This window comes from Lycorma delicatula, chromosome 3, assembly GCF_047948215.1.
Source record: "Lycorma delicatula isolate Av1 chromosome 3, ASM4794821v1, whole genome shotgun sequence".
Lineage (NCBI taxonomy): Eukaryota > Metazoa > Arthropoda > Insecta > Hemiptera > Fulgoridae > Lycorma > Lycorma delicatula.
Genome location: NC_134457.1, coordinates 147,777,665 through 147,799,343, shown reverse-complemented (window position 1 = coordinate 147,799,343; position 21,679 = coordinate 147,777,665). Strand labels below are relative to the sequence as shown.

The 21,679-nt window shown below is 31.6% G+C and overlaps 1 protein-coding gene across 1 annotated transcript in view; it reads left to right on the top strand.

The window, feature by feature from the left end:
• mRF1 (mitochondrial translation release factor 1) overlaps nt 1-18,038 on the top strand; it is a 35,130-nt gene extending 17,092 nt beyond the window's left edge. Inside the window, exons 5-7 of the mRNA XM_075360774.1 lie at nt 3,828-3,949; nt 9,900-10,032; nt 17,730-18,038. Of these exons, the coding sequence (XP_075216889.1) occupies nt 3,828-3,949; nt 9,900-10,032; nt 17,730-17,933 (459 nt within the window). The 3' untranslated portion in view covers nt 17,934-18,038. The remainder of the gene's footprint in view (nt 1-3,827; nt 3,950-9,899; nt 10,033-17,729) is intronic.
• Nucleotides 18,039-21,679: the final 3,641 nt, after the last annotated feature.

Sequence of the window (21,679 nt, the reverse complement as noted above, 5' to 3'; positions counted from 1 at the left end):
GAAACCCATTTTTCTGTTAATATCTTCATTATCGAGTTATAAGCATTCAAATTGGCGATGACAGACAATCGGCTTAACAATAAAATGAGGTAAAACACCCTGCATGAACAATTTTATTCCTTTTTACATTCATAATGTATACAATAACAAACTTTAAACAGTGTTGTAATATTGATAATAATAAACAATAACTAATAATTAACAACACAACAATAAATTATACAGCTATATCAACTTATGTTGTTAATAAAAATTAATTTCCAGTGTTAATATCAGCTGATATTTGTTACTTATCAGCTGTTAGTTTACAACAATGCGGTTTGTATTACATTGAAACAATGCAACATATTAACTCGTTATTTCATCATTTTAGTTGTAATGGTAAAATTTGATAGTTCTAGTAAAAGTTAAGTTGTAGGCCTAGTAGTTCAAGTTTGTTTTTTTGGTTAAAGTTTTATTATTAGTTTCCTTGTTCATTTATTTAGTTTTATTAAATATTAATTAAATCTTCAAGTAACAACGCCTTCTTTATATGAAACTGAAAGAATAACTCTGTTGATGATATACAGGTATGATTACAGAGTTTAGCTTTTACAAGAGGTATGTGATTAATTTAATAATAGATTTCCAAACAAGAACCTATAAGTAAATAGACTGTGACAGTACAGCAGTTTGAAGAAACTGTTACTATAAAGAATCGTCCCCAGTAGACCAAGAGCTGTCTCAACTGATGCAAAGTCATTAGATGTATTGCACTTCTTTGTTGAAGACCTTCATTTATTGATTTGGGAAGTTGTTGTTCAACATGGCACCAGAAATTTTTCAGTTCAGAAAATTCTTAAAACAAATAAATTTCACCCTTGTAAGGTACACCTGGTGCAAGAACTTTCAGAAGATGATTTTGACCGCTGAGTTGAATATTGTGATATGCAAAAATTTGACATGCAGATTTTTCTAATTCAATAATATTTACTGATGAAGCAACTTCTATGTTAAATGGCCATGTGAATAAGCAAAACTGTCGACATGGGAGCAATAATAATCCCAGATGGATGTTGGAAGCTGATACATAGTACCCTCAGAAAATGAACATTTGAGCAGGAGTCGTTGGCCATTGTATTGTATTTTAGAGGATGATTTTACCAAATATCCAGGAAAATGTTAGACAAATTAAATAGTAATGTAAGGCTTTAACAAGATGGGGCACCACCTCTTTTTTATTTAAGGACATGGCAAATTTTAAATGAACATCTACCAAATCAACGGATAGGCAATAGAATAGCCTGCCAGGTCCCCAGACCTATCTCCTCTAGATTTATTTTTTTGGGGGTTCCTAAAACATAATGCTTACAAAACAAAACCTGCAGACATTGATGAATTGAAAAGAAGAATAATGGACAATTCTGCTCGTGTACCACCAGACATGATATAAGTTATAAACGGATATTACTTAAGGTTAGCACACTGCCAAGCTATAGAGGGGAAGCATTGTGAACATTTATTGTAGAATGGTATACATTCAAGATTTATTTTATTAGTAATTTACAATACAAACATTTTAAAATGAATATTGTAATATTTAAAGTAAATAATATCAGTTGATATAGTCGTTAAAATTGTTGTGTTGTTAATTATTAGTTGTTTATTATTATCAATATTATAGTACTGTTTAAAGTTAGATATTGTATGCATTATCAATGTAAGATGCAGTAATATTTTTCATGCAGCGTGTTTTACCTTGTTTTATTGTTAACATGATTTTTCCATTATTGCAAATTTGAATCTTATAACTTGATAAGGAAGGAATTAACAAAAAAATGGGTTTCATCATTGTTTTCTTGTAAAATTCTAAATCGAAATCATGTGTCATATGTCCAGCTTCTCATTTAAAAAAACTAAGTTTGATTCAATAAGGTGGTTCCAAGATGGCAAACAAAAATTAAAAAGCCACTATTATAATGGAGATTCTTTTAACTATGTAGAACCCCATTTCTTTCTACCTTCAAATACCTCTCGGATATGCCGTGTAAAGCTTTTTCTATACTTAAATATCAACCTGTATATATATATATATATATATATTATTAAACCATATATTCATACACACCATTAAATAGGTTTTTGATTTATAACAAATATGATATTTATTTTTATTAAATATTATTGGTTATTTATTTAGTATTTTGTATTATTTTAGTGTTTTTAGTTATTTTGATATTTAAAAGTAACATTCTTTTGTTAAGTTGGTTCTTTATTGTTATTGTTATCATCATTATTGTGATTTTAAGTATGATTTTTTCAAACTATTTTTGTTATTTTTATATTTTATAAGCAGTTTATTAATAAAACTATTATTATAACCATTTATATTTGCATTATTTTTAATGTATTCAATTTTTTCATCCGTTTTATTTTCATTTCTGCTTATTTATGTAAATGCTCTATGGATCATATTTTTGTAAGTGTTTAATTTCTGTATTCAAAGTGTGTTTGATGATTTGTGAATTGTATATAAATTATTAGGTTTCCTATAAACATCAGTTATAATTTTGTTGTTAACCATTTCAATATCTAGGTAGATAATTGATATTGTAATTTATTTTGAGTTCATGTATAAATTAAAAATTTTTGTTATAATTAGTTTATTTTTAACATTATTGCCATTTATTATATTTTCATTATATATTACTAATATGTCATAGACATATCTTACCCATAATAAAATATGTTTATGTGTAATACCATACACTATTTTTCTAAGTGTTGAATGAATATTTCTGATAAATTCCTTCTGTCTGATAATAAAATTTTCCTTCAAATTCAAAATATATTTGATTACTTATATTACGTATTAAAAAATAAATTAAAAAAATATATATATATATATATATTTTGATTAAAACGATTTTTGTATTATTTTTAATTTAAATATTATTTAATTTATTTATTAGTTAAAAACCATTTTTTATATTATGTGTATGGCAGAGGTATTCTATTTCTTAATTTTTTTAGTTTGATGATATCATTATTATTAAAGAATTATCTATTATACATTCATTAGAATTACACGATTCTCTTCTCTGTTTTGGTAAATCTTAGTTTAGTTAAATTCAGAAAGTCCTCATCGTAATCTTATGTATCATTATAAAATTTACTTTTCTTATCGGTATATAAGAATATAACTATACAAATACATAAAAATAAAAAAAAAGAATAACCTACTTTTTCTAATTAACATTAAATAATTTTAAAAATCAAGGTTTTTTAAGGTTACATAACTCTGTAATGGCAGTTTTTGACAGAAAAGAGTGAAAAAATGAAAATTAGGACGTGTCCAGATAACTAATTATGATTTAAAAATTTTATTTATTTAAGTGTACCATAATATTTTACTAATATATTTATTTCTTTTAATTGTTAGTTTTTTCTTTATATATATATATATATATATACTCCGTGGTAATTGTAAAGTAAATCAATAATGTTCAATTTTCAGTGGAACATCTTACATGACATAAGCTTTAATTGAAATAAAACCAATAACGTAACAGTATCTTTATGTTATTTTCTATATAAGTACATTTATGTTTAATAAATCCAATTTTTATTCACTTTCTGTATGTTTCTGTCTCTAATAACATTTTTTACACATCTAGTTTCATAATATAACAGAAGTTTTTTGTGTTTTAATACAACTTTGGTTCAGAGGTACTGAAAAAATTCTACATTTTTATTTCCAAACATATGACATCCTCATCTCATACTGGATAACAAAAAATTAACTAATTTTTATTTCTTTATTGTTAAAAAAAATATGTCATCTTTAGGTTGAAGTGGTTATTAAGGATAGTGATTTAAAGATTGAAACAAAACGAGCTAGTGGAGCTGGTGGTCAACATGTCAATACAACTGATAGTGCTGTTCGTATAATACACATACCAACAGGTACCTGTCACTTATAGTTTTGTGAATTGAACTTAAATTATAAGATGTAGCTGCTAACATTAATTTACAGTATTTTAGCATTTCCTCCCTAATTTATTATTGTAGTACTATGTTATATCAAAGTATAGATATTGTGCATCTGTTGTGTAATTTTTAAACTGATGTACAATATCATCATTGTAACAAACTCCTTCACAAAATTTTGTGAAATAAATTACATTTTTATTGACCAGCATCCTACAGTGTTGGTGTGTATATGTGAAAATAGTGAATGTAACAATAATTCATAATTCACACCTACATAAATATATGTACAATGTAGTTGATAATGTATTGTAATGAGACTGGTATAACAGACCTGAGTAAGGAGTTCCTGCCAATTAAGAGGAAAGTAGTAGAAAATATAATAATGGAAGAAATCCAGAAAGGGGGCTAAAAGAAAAGAAACCTTTTTAGTAAAGGTAACAGATCAGTTTAACAATCATCTTTTGTAATACTGCCCACGGACACACCTAAATAAATGTTCCGTGAGATGAGTTACCACCCAGGTTTGTAATTTCATCGGAAAATGTGAGGGTGAACGATTGTTCTCATGCTTCGAGTTGGGTCTGGTCCGGCAGGTAAAGAGGATAGGAGTATAAATACTCTAGGGAAGACCAGTTGAAATCAGTCTAAGCAAGACGATATGATGTGAGTCTGTGAGGGGAGTTCTGCGAGATGTTAGTCAGCAAGAGTATTCTGTGAGGAGGTCAGTGAAGAAGCAAATTTCTAGGCATACATGTTCGATGCGATTAAGGTGATGTCACAAGTAACTCCAGAGTGGACAGTAAATGAGAACAGTAAATGGTTCGGTGAGTTACTGTTAGACTATAAGTGAAATAGATCTAAATTTCATTCATAAATTGTTAGGGTAGTTTTATTTTATTTGTACAAGTGAAAGAATTTTATACTTGTCTTACCTACTGTTAGTACAATAAGGGCTACTCAAGATTTGTTAAGGGTCCACTCAAGATTTAAAATAATGTACATGCATTTGATGCTTATTAAAGCATTTATAAATCTGCTAGTTTAAGAATGAGAGTGATTCTATTCAAGTGTTAATCAGTAACAGAGAGAGGGAAAATTGTGCTAGCAACATACCATTTATGAGAAGTAGGATGACACCCTACTTCTATTAACTTCCAGGAAATCTTTATTGCCAGTCATAATAATTTATTTTATTTTTTTAACTGATTTTTTTCTGGTAAAATTGTATAAATTGATAAGGTTTTGACTCTGAGATACAGTTACGTGAAGACATATTTATTTACATTTTATGCAAATGATGTCATTATGATTCAGGAAACCTAAGATAAACTGCAAAAGGGAATTTTCATGCTGCAAAATATGTGTAATATAGAGTACACATTAAGGATGTCCGTATGAAAGACAAAAGTTTTGGCTTTTTTAGAAAAGGATCCAATAAGATCGAAAATTTTACTCAATAATAATATTCTTGAACATGTTTTTTTTTTATCTTCAGTCATCTGACTGGTTTGATGCAGCTCCCCAAGATTCCCTATTTAGTGCCAGTTGTTTCACTTTGGTGTAAATCCTACATCCCTAACAATTTGTTTTACATATTCCAAATGTTGTCTGCCTGGATGATTTTCCCTGCTACCTGTCCCCCCAATATCTAAGCGACTATTCCAGGATGCCTTAACATGTGGTCTATAAGTCTGCCTCTTCTTTTAACTATATTTTTCCAAATGCTTCTTTCTTCATCAGTTTCCTGCAACACCTCTTCGTCACTTTATCCACCCATCTGATTTTTAATATTCTACACCACCACATTTCAAAAGCTTCTAATCTTTTCATCTCGAGTACTTGGAACGTCCAAGATTTACTTGGATGTTGTCCTGATGTTTAAATTAATTTTTGATGTAAGCAAATTATATTTCTGACTAAAAACTTGTTTCACCTGTGTTGTTTGGCATTTTATATCGCTCCTGCTTCTCCATCTTTAGTAATTGTACTTCCCAATTAACAAAATTCTTCTACCTCCATAATCATTTCTCTTCCTATTTTTACATTCAGTGGTCCATCTACATTATTTCTACTTTTGTTACCTTACTTTCGTTTTGTTACATTTCATTACTTTTGTTTTGTTCTTGTTTATTTTCATTCAGTAATTATTGCGTAGGACTTCATCTATGCCATTTATTATTTCTTCTAAGTCTTTTTCACTCTCAGCTAGAATTACTATATCATCAGCAAATTGTAGCATCTTTATCTTTTTACCTTGCACTGTTACTCTGGATCTAAATTGTTCTTTAGTATCATTAACTGCTAATTCTATGTAAAGATTAAAAAGTAATGGGGATAGGGAACATCCTTATCAGACTCCTTTTTTGTTACAGCTTCTTTCTTATACTCTTCATTTATTAATGTTGCAGTTTGGCTCCTGTAAATGTTAGCAGTTCTTGTATCTCTTTATGTGAACCCTAATTTTTTTTAAATGCTGAACATTTTATTCCAGTCTACGTTATCGAATGCCTTTTCTAGGTCTACAAGTGCCAAGAATGTTGGTTTGTTTTTCTTTAATATTCCTTCTACTATTAATCTGAGGCCTAAAATTGCTTCCCTTGTCCCTATATTTTTCCTGAAACCAAATTGGTCTTCTCTTAACACTTCTTCCATTCTCCTCTCAATTCTTCGGTACAGAATTCTAGTTAAGATTTTTGATGCATGACTAGTTAAGCTAATTGTTCTGTATTCTTCACATTTATCTGCTCCTGCTTTCTTTGGTATGATGACAATAATACTCTTTTTAAAATCTGACAGAACTTCCCCTTTTTCGTAAATACCACACCAGTTTGCATAATCTATTTACTGCTTCGTCATCTGCACTGTGCAGTAATTCTGCAGGTATCCCATCTATCCCAGGACCCTTTCTGCCATTCCAGTTTTTTAATGCTCTATTAAATTGAGATCTCAGTATTGTATTTCCCTTTTCATCCTCTTCCAACTCCCTCTTCTTCCTTTGTAACACCAGTTTGTAATTCATTTCCTCTGTATAACTCTTCAATACATTCCACCCAGCTATTGACCTTTTCTTTCATATTATAAATCAGTATATCATCTTTATTTAACACATTAGATTTTAATTTATGAACCTTAAAATTTTCTTTAACTTTCATCTATGCTCCATGTATTTTACTAATGATCATTTCTCTTTCCACTCTTGAACACTTTTCTTTGATCCACTCTTCTTTTGCTAGTTTGCACTTCCTGTTTATAGTATTTCTTAGTTGTCGACAGTTCCTTTTTTTTACCTTTATCACTAGCATTTTTATACTTTCTATGGTCATCCATCAGCTGTAATGTATCCTTTGATATCCAAGGTTTTCTGCACATTTTCTTTGTTCCACCTAAGTTCACTTCTGCTTATTTAAGAATTTCCTTTTTAACATTCTCCGTTCTTCTTCTATATTTTCTACCTTATCGATTTTAGTCAGACCTCTTGTGATGTCCTCCTCAAAAATATTTTTTACCTCTCTTCCTCTAAATTCCACTCATTCATCTGACATCTTTTCTTTAGGTTTTTAAACCTCAGTCTACATTTCATTATCACTAATCATGGTTGCTTTCAATGTCTGCTCCATGATATGCTTTGCAGTCAAGGAGTTGATTTTTAAATCTTTGTTTAACTGTGATATAATCTATCTGATATCTTGGAGTATCACCAGGCTTTTTCTATTTGTATGTTCTGCTATTATAATTTTTAAACTGGGTGTTTGCATTTATTAAGTTACACTTTGTGCAAAACTCAATAAGTCGGTCTCTTTCATTCCTTTTGCCCAGCCTGTATTCACCACAATATCTACTTCCTTGCCTATTTTGATGCTTGCATTCCAATATCCAACTATTATTAAATTTTCATCTCCTTTTATGTGTGTAATTGCTTCGACAATTTCTTCATATACACACTAAGACCTCATCATGACCTCACCAAGACAACGTTAAGAAACATTCACTTAGGTTTTGATTTTATCCTTATTACAATGATTCTATCGCTAAGCTTTTTGAAGTACTCTACTCTCTTCCCTATCTTTGCATGTTCATTATAAAACTTACTCCTCCCTGCGCTTTATTTGACGCTGAGTTAATTATTCTAAAATTACCTGTCCAAAAGTTGTTTTCCTCTTCTCACTGAACTTCGTTAATTCCTACTAGATCTATGTTAAACCTATCCATTTCCCTCTTTAAGTTTTCTAACCTACCAATCCTTTTTTAGACTTTTAACATTCTATGCTCTGACTCGTAGAATGTTATTTTTTAATTTTCTGGTGACCCCTTCCTTAGTAGTCCCCACCCGGAGATCCGAACAGGGGACTAGTTTACCTGTGGAATATTTTACCAAGGAAGGTGCCTCCATCTTTGTTACTTGAAAAGTAACAAGTTCTAAGTTTTTTCCTGGAAAAAAAGGGCCGTAGTTTTCCATTACTTTCAGTTACGCAATACTCAGAAGATTGAGTATGTTGATATGGCCGTTTAAGCCCTTCTGACCTACACCCTTAACAACTACTGAAATAGCTGCTGCCCTCTTTTAGGAATCATTCCTTAGTCTGGCTCTCAACAGATATCTCTATGATATAGTTGCACCTTTGGTCCAGCTACTCTTTATCACTGAGCACTCTAGATCCCTCACCATCGGTGAAGTCTCATGATTCATAGAGGGAGCTGAACACATATCCCGCTTTAAATATTTAGATGTATCTTTCTTTAAAAACAAAGACATGACGAACAAGATTAACATCTCTGACAAACAATTAAACATATCTGTGGAACAATACAGAAAGATTTTAAAAATAACACTCTGAAAGATGCAAGGTTTAAATTTTATAAAACTATGGCGGTACCAGTAGTATTGTATGGTAACAAAATGTGGGTACTTTCTAGAAGAGAAAAGGAGCAACAGTGTCCAATGGAAATGAGGCTTCTCAGAGCAGTGAAGAGGTGCAGGTTGCAAGGTAGATTACTGAATGAGGACATGAGAAGGGAATTTAATGTTTTCAGTAGTGAAGAAAAACAATGTATAAAAGAAACTTGTAGTCATTTACAATGTAGAACATTTTCTACTGCAGGCAAGAAAGTACAAACCCAAAGAAAGTTGGAGTGTTGGTCGACCGATGAGGAGATTGTTCCCCAGAACAGGCCTAATTCATGAAGTGAAGAAGAAAAAGAAGAACAAAATTATATAAAATGCAGAACAAAATTAAAAAAACACCTAGTGAAAGAAAATCTATTGCATTAGCCAACCAACAATTATACAAATTTCTCAACAATGTTTGTAGAAGAAGATTCCATGTTATAATACAATTATGATTGTATTGTAACACCAAAAATACTCATCATCAAGCTATAAACTGATAAAACACACAATAATAAACAGGATAACCCTAGAGTATTCAAATTAAAACTCCAATTGTTTTTTTAAAGAGTATATCTACTGTTATTGTATTATTAGCTATCATAAACTGGTCGGAAGATAGGTTCTGAAATTATTCACCAATAACAAAATGTGCACAAAAATCAGAGGACATCTGCACATGAATTTTTTAACTGCTATGAAAACTGAAGAAAACATATTTCCCTAAACAACATCAGTTATAATAAAACTTGAATTTCTTATATCAATTTTAAATCAAAAGAGCAATGCATGCAAAGACGAGTGAGGAGTTGAAATTGACATTACTGAAATAATTGGAATCTATGATGATGGATGTTTCCTCAGAGCCTAAAAACCTTTACCTTGATGTAAAAAGTACATAGAAAACAGTGGTACTATTAAAATAAACAGTAGTGCATTGAAATACTAATAAATTTTCTTTTTAATCACTATTAGAGCTTTATTTTTGAAATACATTTTGTATATTGTACATATTTATGTTTTATTTATCAATTATAGGTACTACTGTCGAGTGTCAAGAAGAAAGATCACAACTAAGAAATAAAACAATTGGTATACAGAAACTAAGAGCTATTATCTATGAAACTCAGATTAATGAATTAGCTAAAAATATAAAAAGTAAAAGAAAACTGCAGGTATGTTGTGTTTTAATGATGATTTTTTTTTAAATCTTTTTTTCATTTTTGAGTTTTTAATGATGATTTTTATTGATCTAATTAGAAATAGTCTCATAAATAATTACTAATAATTATGAATGGGGAATATTACCTAAGAATACTCAAATATTAAAGATTATTCAAGATTTGAGATCTTGAATTTAATACTAGTATAACAAATTATAATATCTTAAAACAGTGGTTTATACTTAGAGCACATTCACAAAGAAGCATATAAATATTCTGTTGATTATTACGTGCTTCTCTCTGTGTGCTATATTCTGTTGAATTAATTTTCAACTGAATAATAATTCTTTGTCAAATGTAATCTTAATAATCGCTTCTCTGTCAAATGCAATAATTTGAGAAAGAAGCTTAGGGTTATTATTAGGAAGCTTAAGCTTATTCTACTACATAATCTATATTGCAGAATGGAACAGAATGGCATTGCATTGCACTCTATGATTTCTTTCATACAGATTCCAGCTATCATTGGTTCAGCCACCTGCCAATAACATGCTACTTAAGAATAACTAATTTAGCTGAATAGATTAAATAAAAATTTGCTCTAAATAGTATTTTCTATTTGTTTTATAAGTTTACACTGCTTTTTGTAATTTTAAAAATTTATACTTAATTAATTTATTTAATAAAAATGTAGTTTTATGTATGAAGAAATGCATTCATTGAATATATTTTTAATATTCATGCTAATCAAATATTCCAAATTTGATTAATTTTCACATGAGAAAACTAGTATTCAGCTCAATACTGATAATATAATAATAATAATGATTGTATTATAATGATGATTGCTAGCAAAAAAGTTTCATTTTGAAACATCTGTAGACTAATATAGTAAGTAATTTGAAAACTGATTGGTTGTTAGTTTGATAGAATCACGTACCCAACTCCTTGTATTAATAAATACAAAACACATTATTTAGCATGTTTGCTACTGAACCTAAAAATGGACATTCAAATAGACTGATGTCACATATTTGTGACGCATTGTTTTTTTTTCAGTAGACTAATGTCACATGTGACGTTTGGGTAGTAACCCGCAGCCCAGCATCACACATATGTGACAAGAATCTTCTTGTATTAAATGAACTTTCATAGATGGTTTAGATGGTTTATTTTTTCATCTATGTTGTTGCATGTCAGTCTGTTGGATTATCTTTCACATATATGGGTTGCTTGATCCCGGTATGGTAATTTTTATTATTTTCTTATTGCAGGCAGAGAGTTGGCAGATCTGTAGTTTACATTCTACACAATCTGATTCAGTCTGAGCTGTTGTTTTGCTTAGTAACTAACCTCAGAAGTCCTAACTGTTGGGTTACTTTGTTTTTTTAGTGTTCTAATTGTTTTATGTATTTATTAGGTGATGGAACTTGGTATGAAATGAAAATGTATGGATAGTGAAATTGGTCTTCGGATTGACTGTGACTACAGTAATGAAAGTTCCCCTTTTTTAGTTCTCATAATACTATTGAGTATATTTCTGACTTAGAATCAGATGAAGAAAGTGATGAAGATGAGAGTGAGCTTTTTGAACCGATAAATATAGGTTTTGGTACAGGTCTAAATCCAAATAGTCCCACGCTAGATGATTTAGATTTTGAGCTTGAAGTAGAAAATGATGATGTAGTGAATATCAAAAAAAACATTGCTAATGATCTAAAAATTCTGTTTGCTGTGGAACACATCTATGATAATCACCAGAACCAACAAGCCATCTGGACTGTTACAAATGACACTTTTCTCATCCGCAACTTTGCTGAACAAGAAGAGGTACATCTTCAAACTACAGATCCTGTTGAGATTTTTTACAGTATTTTTAATGAAGTCCTTTTTAACAAAATTGTAGCCTGGATAAATAATCATGCGTTATTTATCCAGAGAAATCCTCCTACCAAACAGTCGATTATGCAATGGTGGATGGTGGAAGCCTGTTATATCAGATGAGGTCAAAAAGTTCTTAGGGTTTTGCGTGCTCACGAGCAACTTACAATCCCGAGTATGAAACACTGTTGGTCTACTTTGGAGCTTTATGAACATCTGATTTTTGGAAAAAAATATGCCCAGAAATAAGTTTGAGGCAATACTTAGGTGTCTGTTTTTATGACGTTGAGACAGATCCTGCAGGTGCTAAGTTACGCAAACTAAATAATGTCCTGAAGCATGTTGGGTAATTTTACAGAATCTTATAGCTATGGAAAGAATTTGTCATTTGATGAGGCCATGGTTTTGTTTTGTGACAGATTGTCGTTTCAACAATAAATAAAGAATCAATGAGCTGAAGTATAGATTTAAACTTTATGAGCTTTACAATCCAGACAGTTACATTTTAAACATTCTCATCTTCACTGGTAATTATTTTATCAAACCCTGAAAAAGGTCACACCTTTGAAGTTGTGACACGTTTGATGCAAGATTACATTGAGAAGGGCCACTCACTTCTTTTAGATTACTTCTATAATAGTTTAGACCTAACAAAGCACTCATGCAAAACCAGATGCATTTGTGTGAGACCGTATAGACAAATCGAGCTGGAAATCCATAAGTGGTTATTACTGCAAAGCTAAAGAAAAGTGAATTAATAAGCTGCCTGACAGACTTTGAGACAAATCGAGCTGGAAATCCATAAGTGGTTATTAGTGCAAAGCTAAAGAAAAGTGAATTAATAAGCTGCCAGACAGACTTTGTAACAGTCATGAATTGGAAAGATAATAGAAATGTTCTCATAATTTCCACAACACACAAACTTGGAACAGAAGAAGTAAGTAACAAAAGAGTTCAAGTTGTTGTTAACCCTTCCATGATTCTTGCTTACAACAAAAACATGAGTGGAGTAGATCGTAGCAATCAAATGATTTCTTACTATTCCACTTCTAGAAAGTCATTTCGATGGTACATCAACATTTTTTCCATCTTTTTGATACTACAGTTTGGAATAGTATTTTTATACTACAAGAATGTGGGAAATTAATGCACCTATTAGGAATTTAGAGATGTCATTATAGCACATTTACTTCAGGTGCAGCCTAGGTCATATAGGATAGTATCAACAACAACATGGACTTATGAAGGGGTACCTAAGAGCAAGATGTTGCCATTGCCACTAGACACAAAAAAAGGGGAAAAGAAAAATATTATTGTGACACTTGCACAGATTAGAAAGACAACAAGATTGTACTTTGCCCAGCGTCATGCTTTAAACATTGGCAGAAGGAGTAATGAAGACCTAATATACACTTATTGGTGTTTGATGTTTTATCACATTAAGTTGTGTTTTATCTTTTTTATGCTAGGCTTCATTCAATTTCAAATACATTTCACAAAACACATTTATATTTTTTCAGTAAGTTATACACAATTTTTAACAAACTTCAAAAAAAGCAGGTTACACAATGTCTCCAACATTAGTGAACCAATTCTGATAAATTCTTTTTAATCAAAAGAGTATACTTTTGGAATGGTCCCATTTCAATTTTAACCAAATCTGATGATAATCTTAGGAAATAACTCAAAAAACAGATTTTTTAATGTATGTTATGCAATATCTCCAACGTTAGTAAACTGATTTTGATAATTTTTTTTTTTGATTGAAAGTTTACTTTTGGAATGGTTCCCTATAAATTTTAAATTCGATTATAAACTTAGGAAAAATACCAAAAAAAACGAATGGCTCGACACCCTTAGTTGCTGACTGCACAGTACGAAAATAGAAAGTACAATAAAAAATAAAAATAAAAACCAACTTCAACAAATAATAGTACTAAAAAGTTACAAATAATTTTATTTTTATTTATTAACTAAAGTAAAAGTATTTGCAACAAATAACTATTCTTGCAAAATTAAGCAACTATTATAATCACTGTTATAACTGATTATAATCACACATGAAAGTCTGTCATTTTACACTGCATTAAAACTATTAACTAGTGTTGTCTCTCATTGCTGAGTACTATTAAAAAAAATATGTAAAACGATAGAATATTATGACAGTGAATGAATTTAAACCGGACTAAAGTTGATGTCGGAATATTCCGACAAAAGCCCTAATCATGCACATGAGCCATGTAGAATATTCCATGCAAGACTGGTAGGGTGTTAAATATAATATATATATATATATATATATATATATATAGAGGTACCAGCTACCACTAAAAATTGTGAAATAAAATAATTTAAAAAATAAAAATAAAAACCGACTTCAAAAAATAATAGTACGAAAATTTTACAAATAATTATATTTTTATTCATTAACTAAAGTAAAAGTATTTACAACAAATAACTTTTTTTTGAAATTGGTGTCAGCCAACAAATGGGGCCTGAAGAAGTGAAGTACTTCTTAAAGATGATAAAATAAAAACCTGATAGTAGCTTGCATGCAGAGTTTTTATAATAACAGGAAATTAATTTTTACTATGGCAACAAATATTATTCAGTGGATTGTTTGCAGTCTGTGTTCTCATAGTGAGGATATTGAAATCCTACTAAAGGAAGAAATTCCTTCAGTAAATACTGTGTCTACAGGAGACTCACCTCCATACACAGGATGATGTGTCCTATTGCGGATATTTTTATGAAAGATGTGACTATCAAACTCAGAGGATGAGAAGGTGTGGCTGATTTCCTAAAGGAAATATAGTGCTGGCTGCACATATAGTGAAGATATTAGCACCATTCACTATGAATATCAACAACTTATATCTTTCTCCAAATTCTGACATCAGTGAGGGATCTGTCCAGTCTGTTTTCCCAGATTCCAGTACCCTGCCTAATAATTGTTTATTTCAATGCCCATCACCATTCTTTGGATTCGTATACTTCTCAGGGAAGGATAGTTGATTGATTAAGGCAGAACTTAGACCTCTGCTTATTGATCTAAGTTGATATGGATTGTACATGTTTGTATCATTTTCATCAGGTACATCTGTGTTCATTGATCTGTCATTGTGTTTAGCATCCCTATTTCCATGTTTTAATGGGCTCATTATCAAAACCTTTTTTGGAAGTGATCACAGACTGGTTGTTATTCCAGTCAGTAGTAGTGATTTGTCTCAGAGCCACCTGCACAGATAGGGGGTTGGGAAGGCAGACTGGATCAGATACAAAAATTCACTTAACCAATACGATGAAAGTGGTGATGCAATCCACCAACTTACCATGTTTGCACACCTGATACTAGATAGTGCATGTGAACATATCCCCCTAACATCTGGAAAACCAAGCGGCCTGCTTTCCTTAGTGGAACAAAAAATGCAGGAGGATGTTAAGAAATCATCACAGGGCTTTGTGTAATTTCAATTGTAGGCCTACAACAGAAATGTTCTGCACCTACAACAATGCAAAGGCTGTATGCCATCAAGTGTTTCAGTGTGCTAAGCGGAAATCATGGCTAAACTATGTTGATTCCATTACCCAGACAACTCCATCATTGGTTGTTTGGAGAAAGGTAAAGGCCATGTGAGGATCAGGACAATCTCCATCGGCATTCTCATTACCATGCTAATTGATGTGGCGAACACATTTGGTTACTCTTTTAGGTCAGTTTCACTAACATCATCCTACTTGAGTTAATTAGGTATAAATTACAGGTAGAAAGTGTGGCTTTTATTGTCGGAGATCCACAAAATAAATTAAACATCCTTTTTCTTTTGATGAACTAAGGTATGCATTGAGAAATTCCAATGATACTTCCCCTGGAATTGATAACATCAGGTTCAGTATGTTATTTCCCCTCCCAGTTAGTACATTACGACATCTTTTGTCTATTTACAATAAAATATTCTCTGACTAGGTGTTCCAGATAACTGGCATGTTAACTGGTATGGGGATGGTCATCCCCATACTGAAACCTGGCAAAGATAAATCATGCCTTTCCAGTTATCATGCAAGTATCCTTTGCAAGTTGATGGAACATATGATAAACCGTTGTCTAGTGGTACCTTGAGAGAAATGCCTTAATTGCCCTCGAACAATAATGTTTCTGTCAAGGCAGATTGGCTATTGATCATGTAGTTGTCCTGGAATCTTATTCAAAACCGCCATCCTACCTGTTGTTTAGAAATATTTTTTTTTCTATGGTGATTCAGAAAAGATGGAATTTTGATAATGCTAGTTCAGTTAGCAGGGATTCGATTATTTAAAATTTTCTCTTTTTGAATATTTTTCCGTTAAATGATTTATTTTTTATTTTAATTTATTAAGATGTAGAATAACTATTACATCATAAATTTCAAACCTTTGATAAATCTACATTTACATAATTGTAAACCTTTTATTAATTTTAGTAGTTCTGGTATTAATAAATGTTCAGAGTTAAACACACTTCAATACAACCAAGTTGAATGTAAATAAAAGAAGTGAAATGATTAAGATTTTATATATCTTGATTATCTTGTGCTTAATGTTCAATTTATTAATGTGTAGGTGTTTTTATAAGTTATAACATTTTATAAATTCACTCATAAGAAACTTAAAGAGAACAAGTTAATTAAAATCTCCAGACATGCTTTTACACACCAGTATTTTTTAGTTTAAAATAATTTAAAAATGATTCAAATATAATGTATGTCTTGGATGTTTTATTGAGATAAAAATACTTGGTAAAGTCAGCATCTTGTGAACTTAAATAAACATTAAAACTACTAAAATTTAAACATACCTTTTATAATTGTGCCTGCTAAAATCGATAAGGTCCTTGTATGTCATATTGATTCTTATGGAAAATAAATATAATTAAGAATAAAAATAAAGGGAACAAAAAGTACATCATTATAAAATGTAAAAACCGAGATAGGAGCTCGCAAATTTAAAACAGCTTAATGCAATTTCGCTTTCAGTATAAACACAGATTGAATAATTAGACCCAAAACACAATACCCTGGAAAATATAAACTGAATTGTTATGACCGCACACTGGCTCTACATTGAAAAATTGAGTGCAGATTCAAACAAAGATCCAATGAAAACAAAAGAATTGTGCAGTGGAGAATGAATTTTGTCAACCACTTCATAGGTGAAATCACAAATTTACAATCATTAACAACCTTAGTATTCTACTGACCTAAAAGGATCGTACATTAACATTATTGAATGTTATAAAATATACAGTCATGTGACAACAATACACTAACATAGTTCAAATTTAACTCGCTTATGACTGAAGTCGCTGAAAAACATCTTAACATCTACTGAAGTCAGATTGAGAAATAGCACTACCAATCACTGAAGATAGTTGCTACAGCGACATAAACTTTGTGGTGTGAGTTTTTTAATCAAAACTTGAAATTGGTTTTCATATTGATGACAGTTTTAATTTAGTTTTACACTGAAAAATGTAAATAAATTTTCTTTAAAATACATTGCCACATGCATCTATATTAAATTTAATCTACTATTAGCAAAACTATGAATGATGATTTAGTCCTGTGTTATGTTATACTACATTAAACTACATTTAAGTATTTTAAGATTTTTAGTTTTAGCAGATAAAATGAACCAGAAAAAATATAATTTCAAGGCTGGTTCCTATTTCAAGGAATCAGCCTTTTCTTTGTTATCATTTATGACCATATTGTCCTCATCAGTGTGCTTTATGAAGATAATCTGTAGAGAGTTTATGCAAGTAAAACAGCATATTTATTTGTTTGTTTCAGTTCGGGACTTCTGCACGATCAGAGAAAATTAGAACATATAATTTTAATCAAGATAGAATAACTGATCATAGAATTGGACTCAGCTTGTATAACATGGATTCATTTTTGGAAGGCTCAGAACTGCTAGATAAAATGTTATTAGCTCTTAGAGAAGAATCAGATTTAGAAAGATTTACTGAATTTATCACAACTTTAAAATCTTAGCACATGTGTAATGTAGCAATTCATTTTTTTTAAGACTGTTGATTTAGTTGACATAATTAAAATATAAATTGTTTATTTTATACCAAATATATTATTATTGAGTTTTATTGGAAAATCCTGTTTTTGGTTTTTATTATTTTTTAAAAAAATGTATACATGTAGAAATAAGAATTTTGGAATAAAAGTGAAAATATTGCATGGAATCTCAGTGGCACTAAGAAAAACTATAAAATAGTTAAAAATCAATAATTTATGTAAGTATAGGTGTTGCGATGTCGACAGGACGCCTTTGGTTAACAGCGTTGCAGTAGATTTTAGAGCGAGGGTGGACTGTATGTGTTGATAGGTGATGAATGAAGACAACACCTTGTTGATTACTGAAGGATTGTTTAATTGTACGCCATCTTGGCAGTTTAAAATAATTTTGTAACATAACACTTGTAACTTATAACTTAACGTTAAACATAGCAAACATAAACTAAATAAAACTTAAAATAATGCTCATCCGAACAAGAATTGGGAGAGTCCATCCGGATGCGACCGCCTTGGGTCAGGTATGAGTGCAGACTGGTTAGAAGATGCTACATACAGTGCTTGAGGGAGCAGCTAGTGACATAGAGTGGTATGATGGTCTGGAGACCAGAGTTTGTCGTTGGCACCCTAGCCACCACTAGGTTTCAGCACCCAATACCAAGAGGGGGTGAAAACGTAACAATAGGTGTATATTACAGTCATGTCAATGTAATACTGCTTTGCTTGTAACATGTAGAGATGAGTTGATGAATAACATTTGGATATGCAATGAGTGCTTAACCCAAAAAAGTAATGCAATAGATAATAAAAACAGTTTAAAAAAATTATTTATTATAAAATTTCAATTAATATAAAATTCTTCTGCTAAACTTATTTTTATTTTAGTAGTGAACATTGTGTTTAAAGCTGTCAACTGGATCCATATTTCAAAGACTGGAAATTAAAATCATTGTGGCATTCTGATTGGTGAACTACAAACTAAATTGCTATTAATTATACTTAGGCATAGGAAAAAAGAGAAAGGAATGAAACTAGAGAAAAGGATGGGAAAATTCCATACTTTGGTATAGCAGACCCCAACATATGAGGTAATCACTAGGTAGACTGCTCATGAGGTATTTCTTAATTGGGATTTTTTTCTGGAATATTGGAAGACTGCAATATTGAAAATACTTCTGAAAAATAAAATATATCTTGGTGATGCAAGAAGATACAGGTTGATCAGATCTTGACAATTTTTTTCATGTTCCTAGATAGTTGATTAAGGAATTGCTCAAGAAACACAACTTGATATAGATGTTATTAAAATTGAGGCCAGTGTGACCATTAAGGGATTGGCACTAAGAACTGTACTGTAAACAATGGAATGAAAAAATTATTTAATCTAAAAACAAGGTTTTCCCATAGTTTCTCTTGATGAAAATGTGGGGTAGTTTTTTTCTTTATCCAAGAGCAGCATACCTGACATGATTTATATAACGCATTTTATGTACCAATCAGAATAAATTATTTATCATGGTTCAATTTATTGTATTAGTTTATATTTTAATAATATAACCCAACCTTATGTGCAAGTGGTAGATATTTTTCTTTTACTGGGTTTTGAATTACACTTTCTTTTGTAGTGAAGAAAAAAGAATCTTATGAATATACAAATTATATTTTACAAAACTATACATTATTTCTATTATAAATAACTTCCTCTGGAAGTTATATATACTTTCTCAAAGATTTGCTGAAAAGATTAACAAAATTAGTATCTAATTTTTAAAAAATGAACAAGGTTGCAGCAGTTGTATGTGTGCTAGCAGTTAGTTAGAAGAAAGTATAAAAATTAATTCTATAAAGATGGGAGAATTATGAAAATAAATTGTGTAATATATATATATATATATATATATATATATCTTTGTCTGTAGTTAAAAGTAGAGCGAGGTGTGATTAAATTTAATGCAGAAAGGAATGATGATGATAATAATAATAGTAATAATCTATAACTCAAACTTTTATCACACTCCAGGAATTCATTCAGTGAATAAAACATGTTCTCAATTAACCTCTGATGGACCTTATTTTTAAAAGCCTTAAAAGATAGCATCTTGGGGTTGGCGTTCCAACGAGCCTAGGATCGGCAGCTTATCTCCCCACTACACACAGCTGCAAAAGAACACTTTATACTATATACATACATTACACCAATTTTAACATATACCCTTATACAACTATACAACAATATTCTACACTGTTTTTTTACATTTACACTCTGTGGTGTTGTGACACCTTATAAAATGCAACTATAACCCAAGGTGGAAACTATCATGCCAATGGGTGGCTCTATGTAGTGAGTCTTGAATGATGTCACCTGGGTGAACCCAGTTGTATTTAACTTTAGCCTATGTACGCATGGGCTCTGCAGAGGTGCTCCTATATTTCCCTGGTACTTGTGGGACCAAAATTCATACTTCACAGATAAACCCCATTATGGTTGATGGTCCATCTGAAAAACCACCAATAGTCATGTGAAAAGAACTCGATCAGCTTCATCTGATGATGATAATTGTCCCGAGGTAAATAATTTAAATGGTGACAAATCACCCTTCATAAGGTCTCAACTTTCCTGATCAATAGAGTTCTAAGTGGTTCTAGCAGCTCCCCCAAAAACATAAGAAAAACTGAGAGGAAGATCAATACTTATAGAGATTTTCAGTGTTGAGTTGAGCCGATCACTCTTATGTATAACCAATATGGGTGGTATAAGTGCGGTATGTCATAAAACCTTAAATACTAGTCTAGGAGTAACATTTTGCTGAGATGTTGAGATTTTTTTTGCAATTTTACCAGGTAGAGACCAGACCCGCTTTTTAAGCTTAACTCAGTCCCCACCCTACAAAAGGTCACCGCCTCTGCAACAAATACAAGTAAACATGCAGGAGGACGAACAGGGATCAGACAACTACTACTCACCCTCGTCCGTCTCTCTACCACAAACAATGGCCTCCACCATAGCAGCTACGGCTTTCCACGCAGCCTCCAACTCAAGCATCTTGGTAACCATGCTTTCAGCTACCAACTCCCCAAACTCCTCGACTACTGGGTGCTGTACATCATACCAGTGCCCACACCAGAACACCACATGTTCTGGGGAGTCGACAACTGCACAATACCTACATAGGGGGGAAGCTCATTTCCCAATCCTATGCAGGTAAGCGCCAAAGCAACTGTGGCTACTCAGAAACAGTGAGTTCGTACGACAGGTTTCCGGACTTCTTCCCTATCCAGATCTTGATGTCTGGGATGAGGGTTCTCGTCCATCCACCTGTCTGCGAAACCTGCCACCTCTCTTGCCACTGTCTGATAAGCCAATTGTGAGTGACACTTGGCAAAGCACCTTGTTGTCTCATCGCCCTCACCTCCACCATGAGACTCAGGGACAGCACTCCAGTGATGATAAACACGGCTTTGCTGGTAACCGTCCTATAGACACGTGCAATCTGCAAAGCTAGCACCCGCTGCAAGCCATCCAGGAGCTCCCTGGCCCGCCTAGTACTAAGAGCCCAAGTCCAAACTGGTACCCCGTACAGGCAGACCAACCATGCCACTGAAGCAAGAAGGCTCCTTCTTTCGGTGGATGGGCCACCCCAATTCTGCATCAGCTTGGCTAGGACATCAGCCATTCTCCTAGCCTTGCTTACTGCTTCTCGGACATGCTCCTG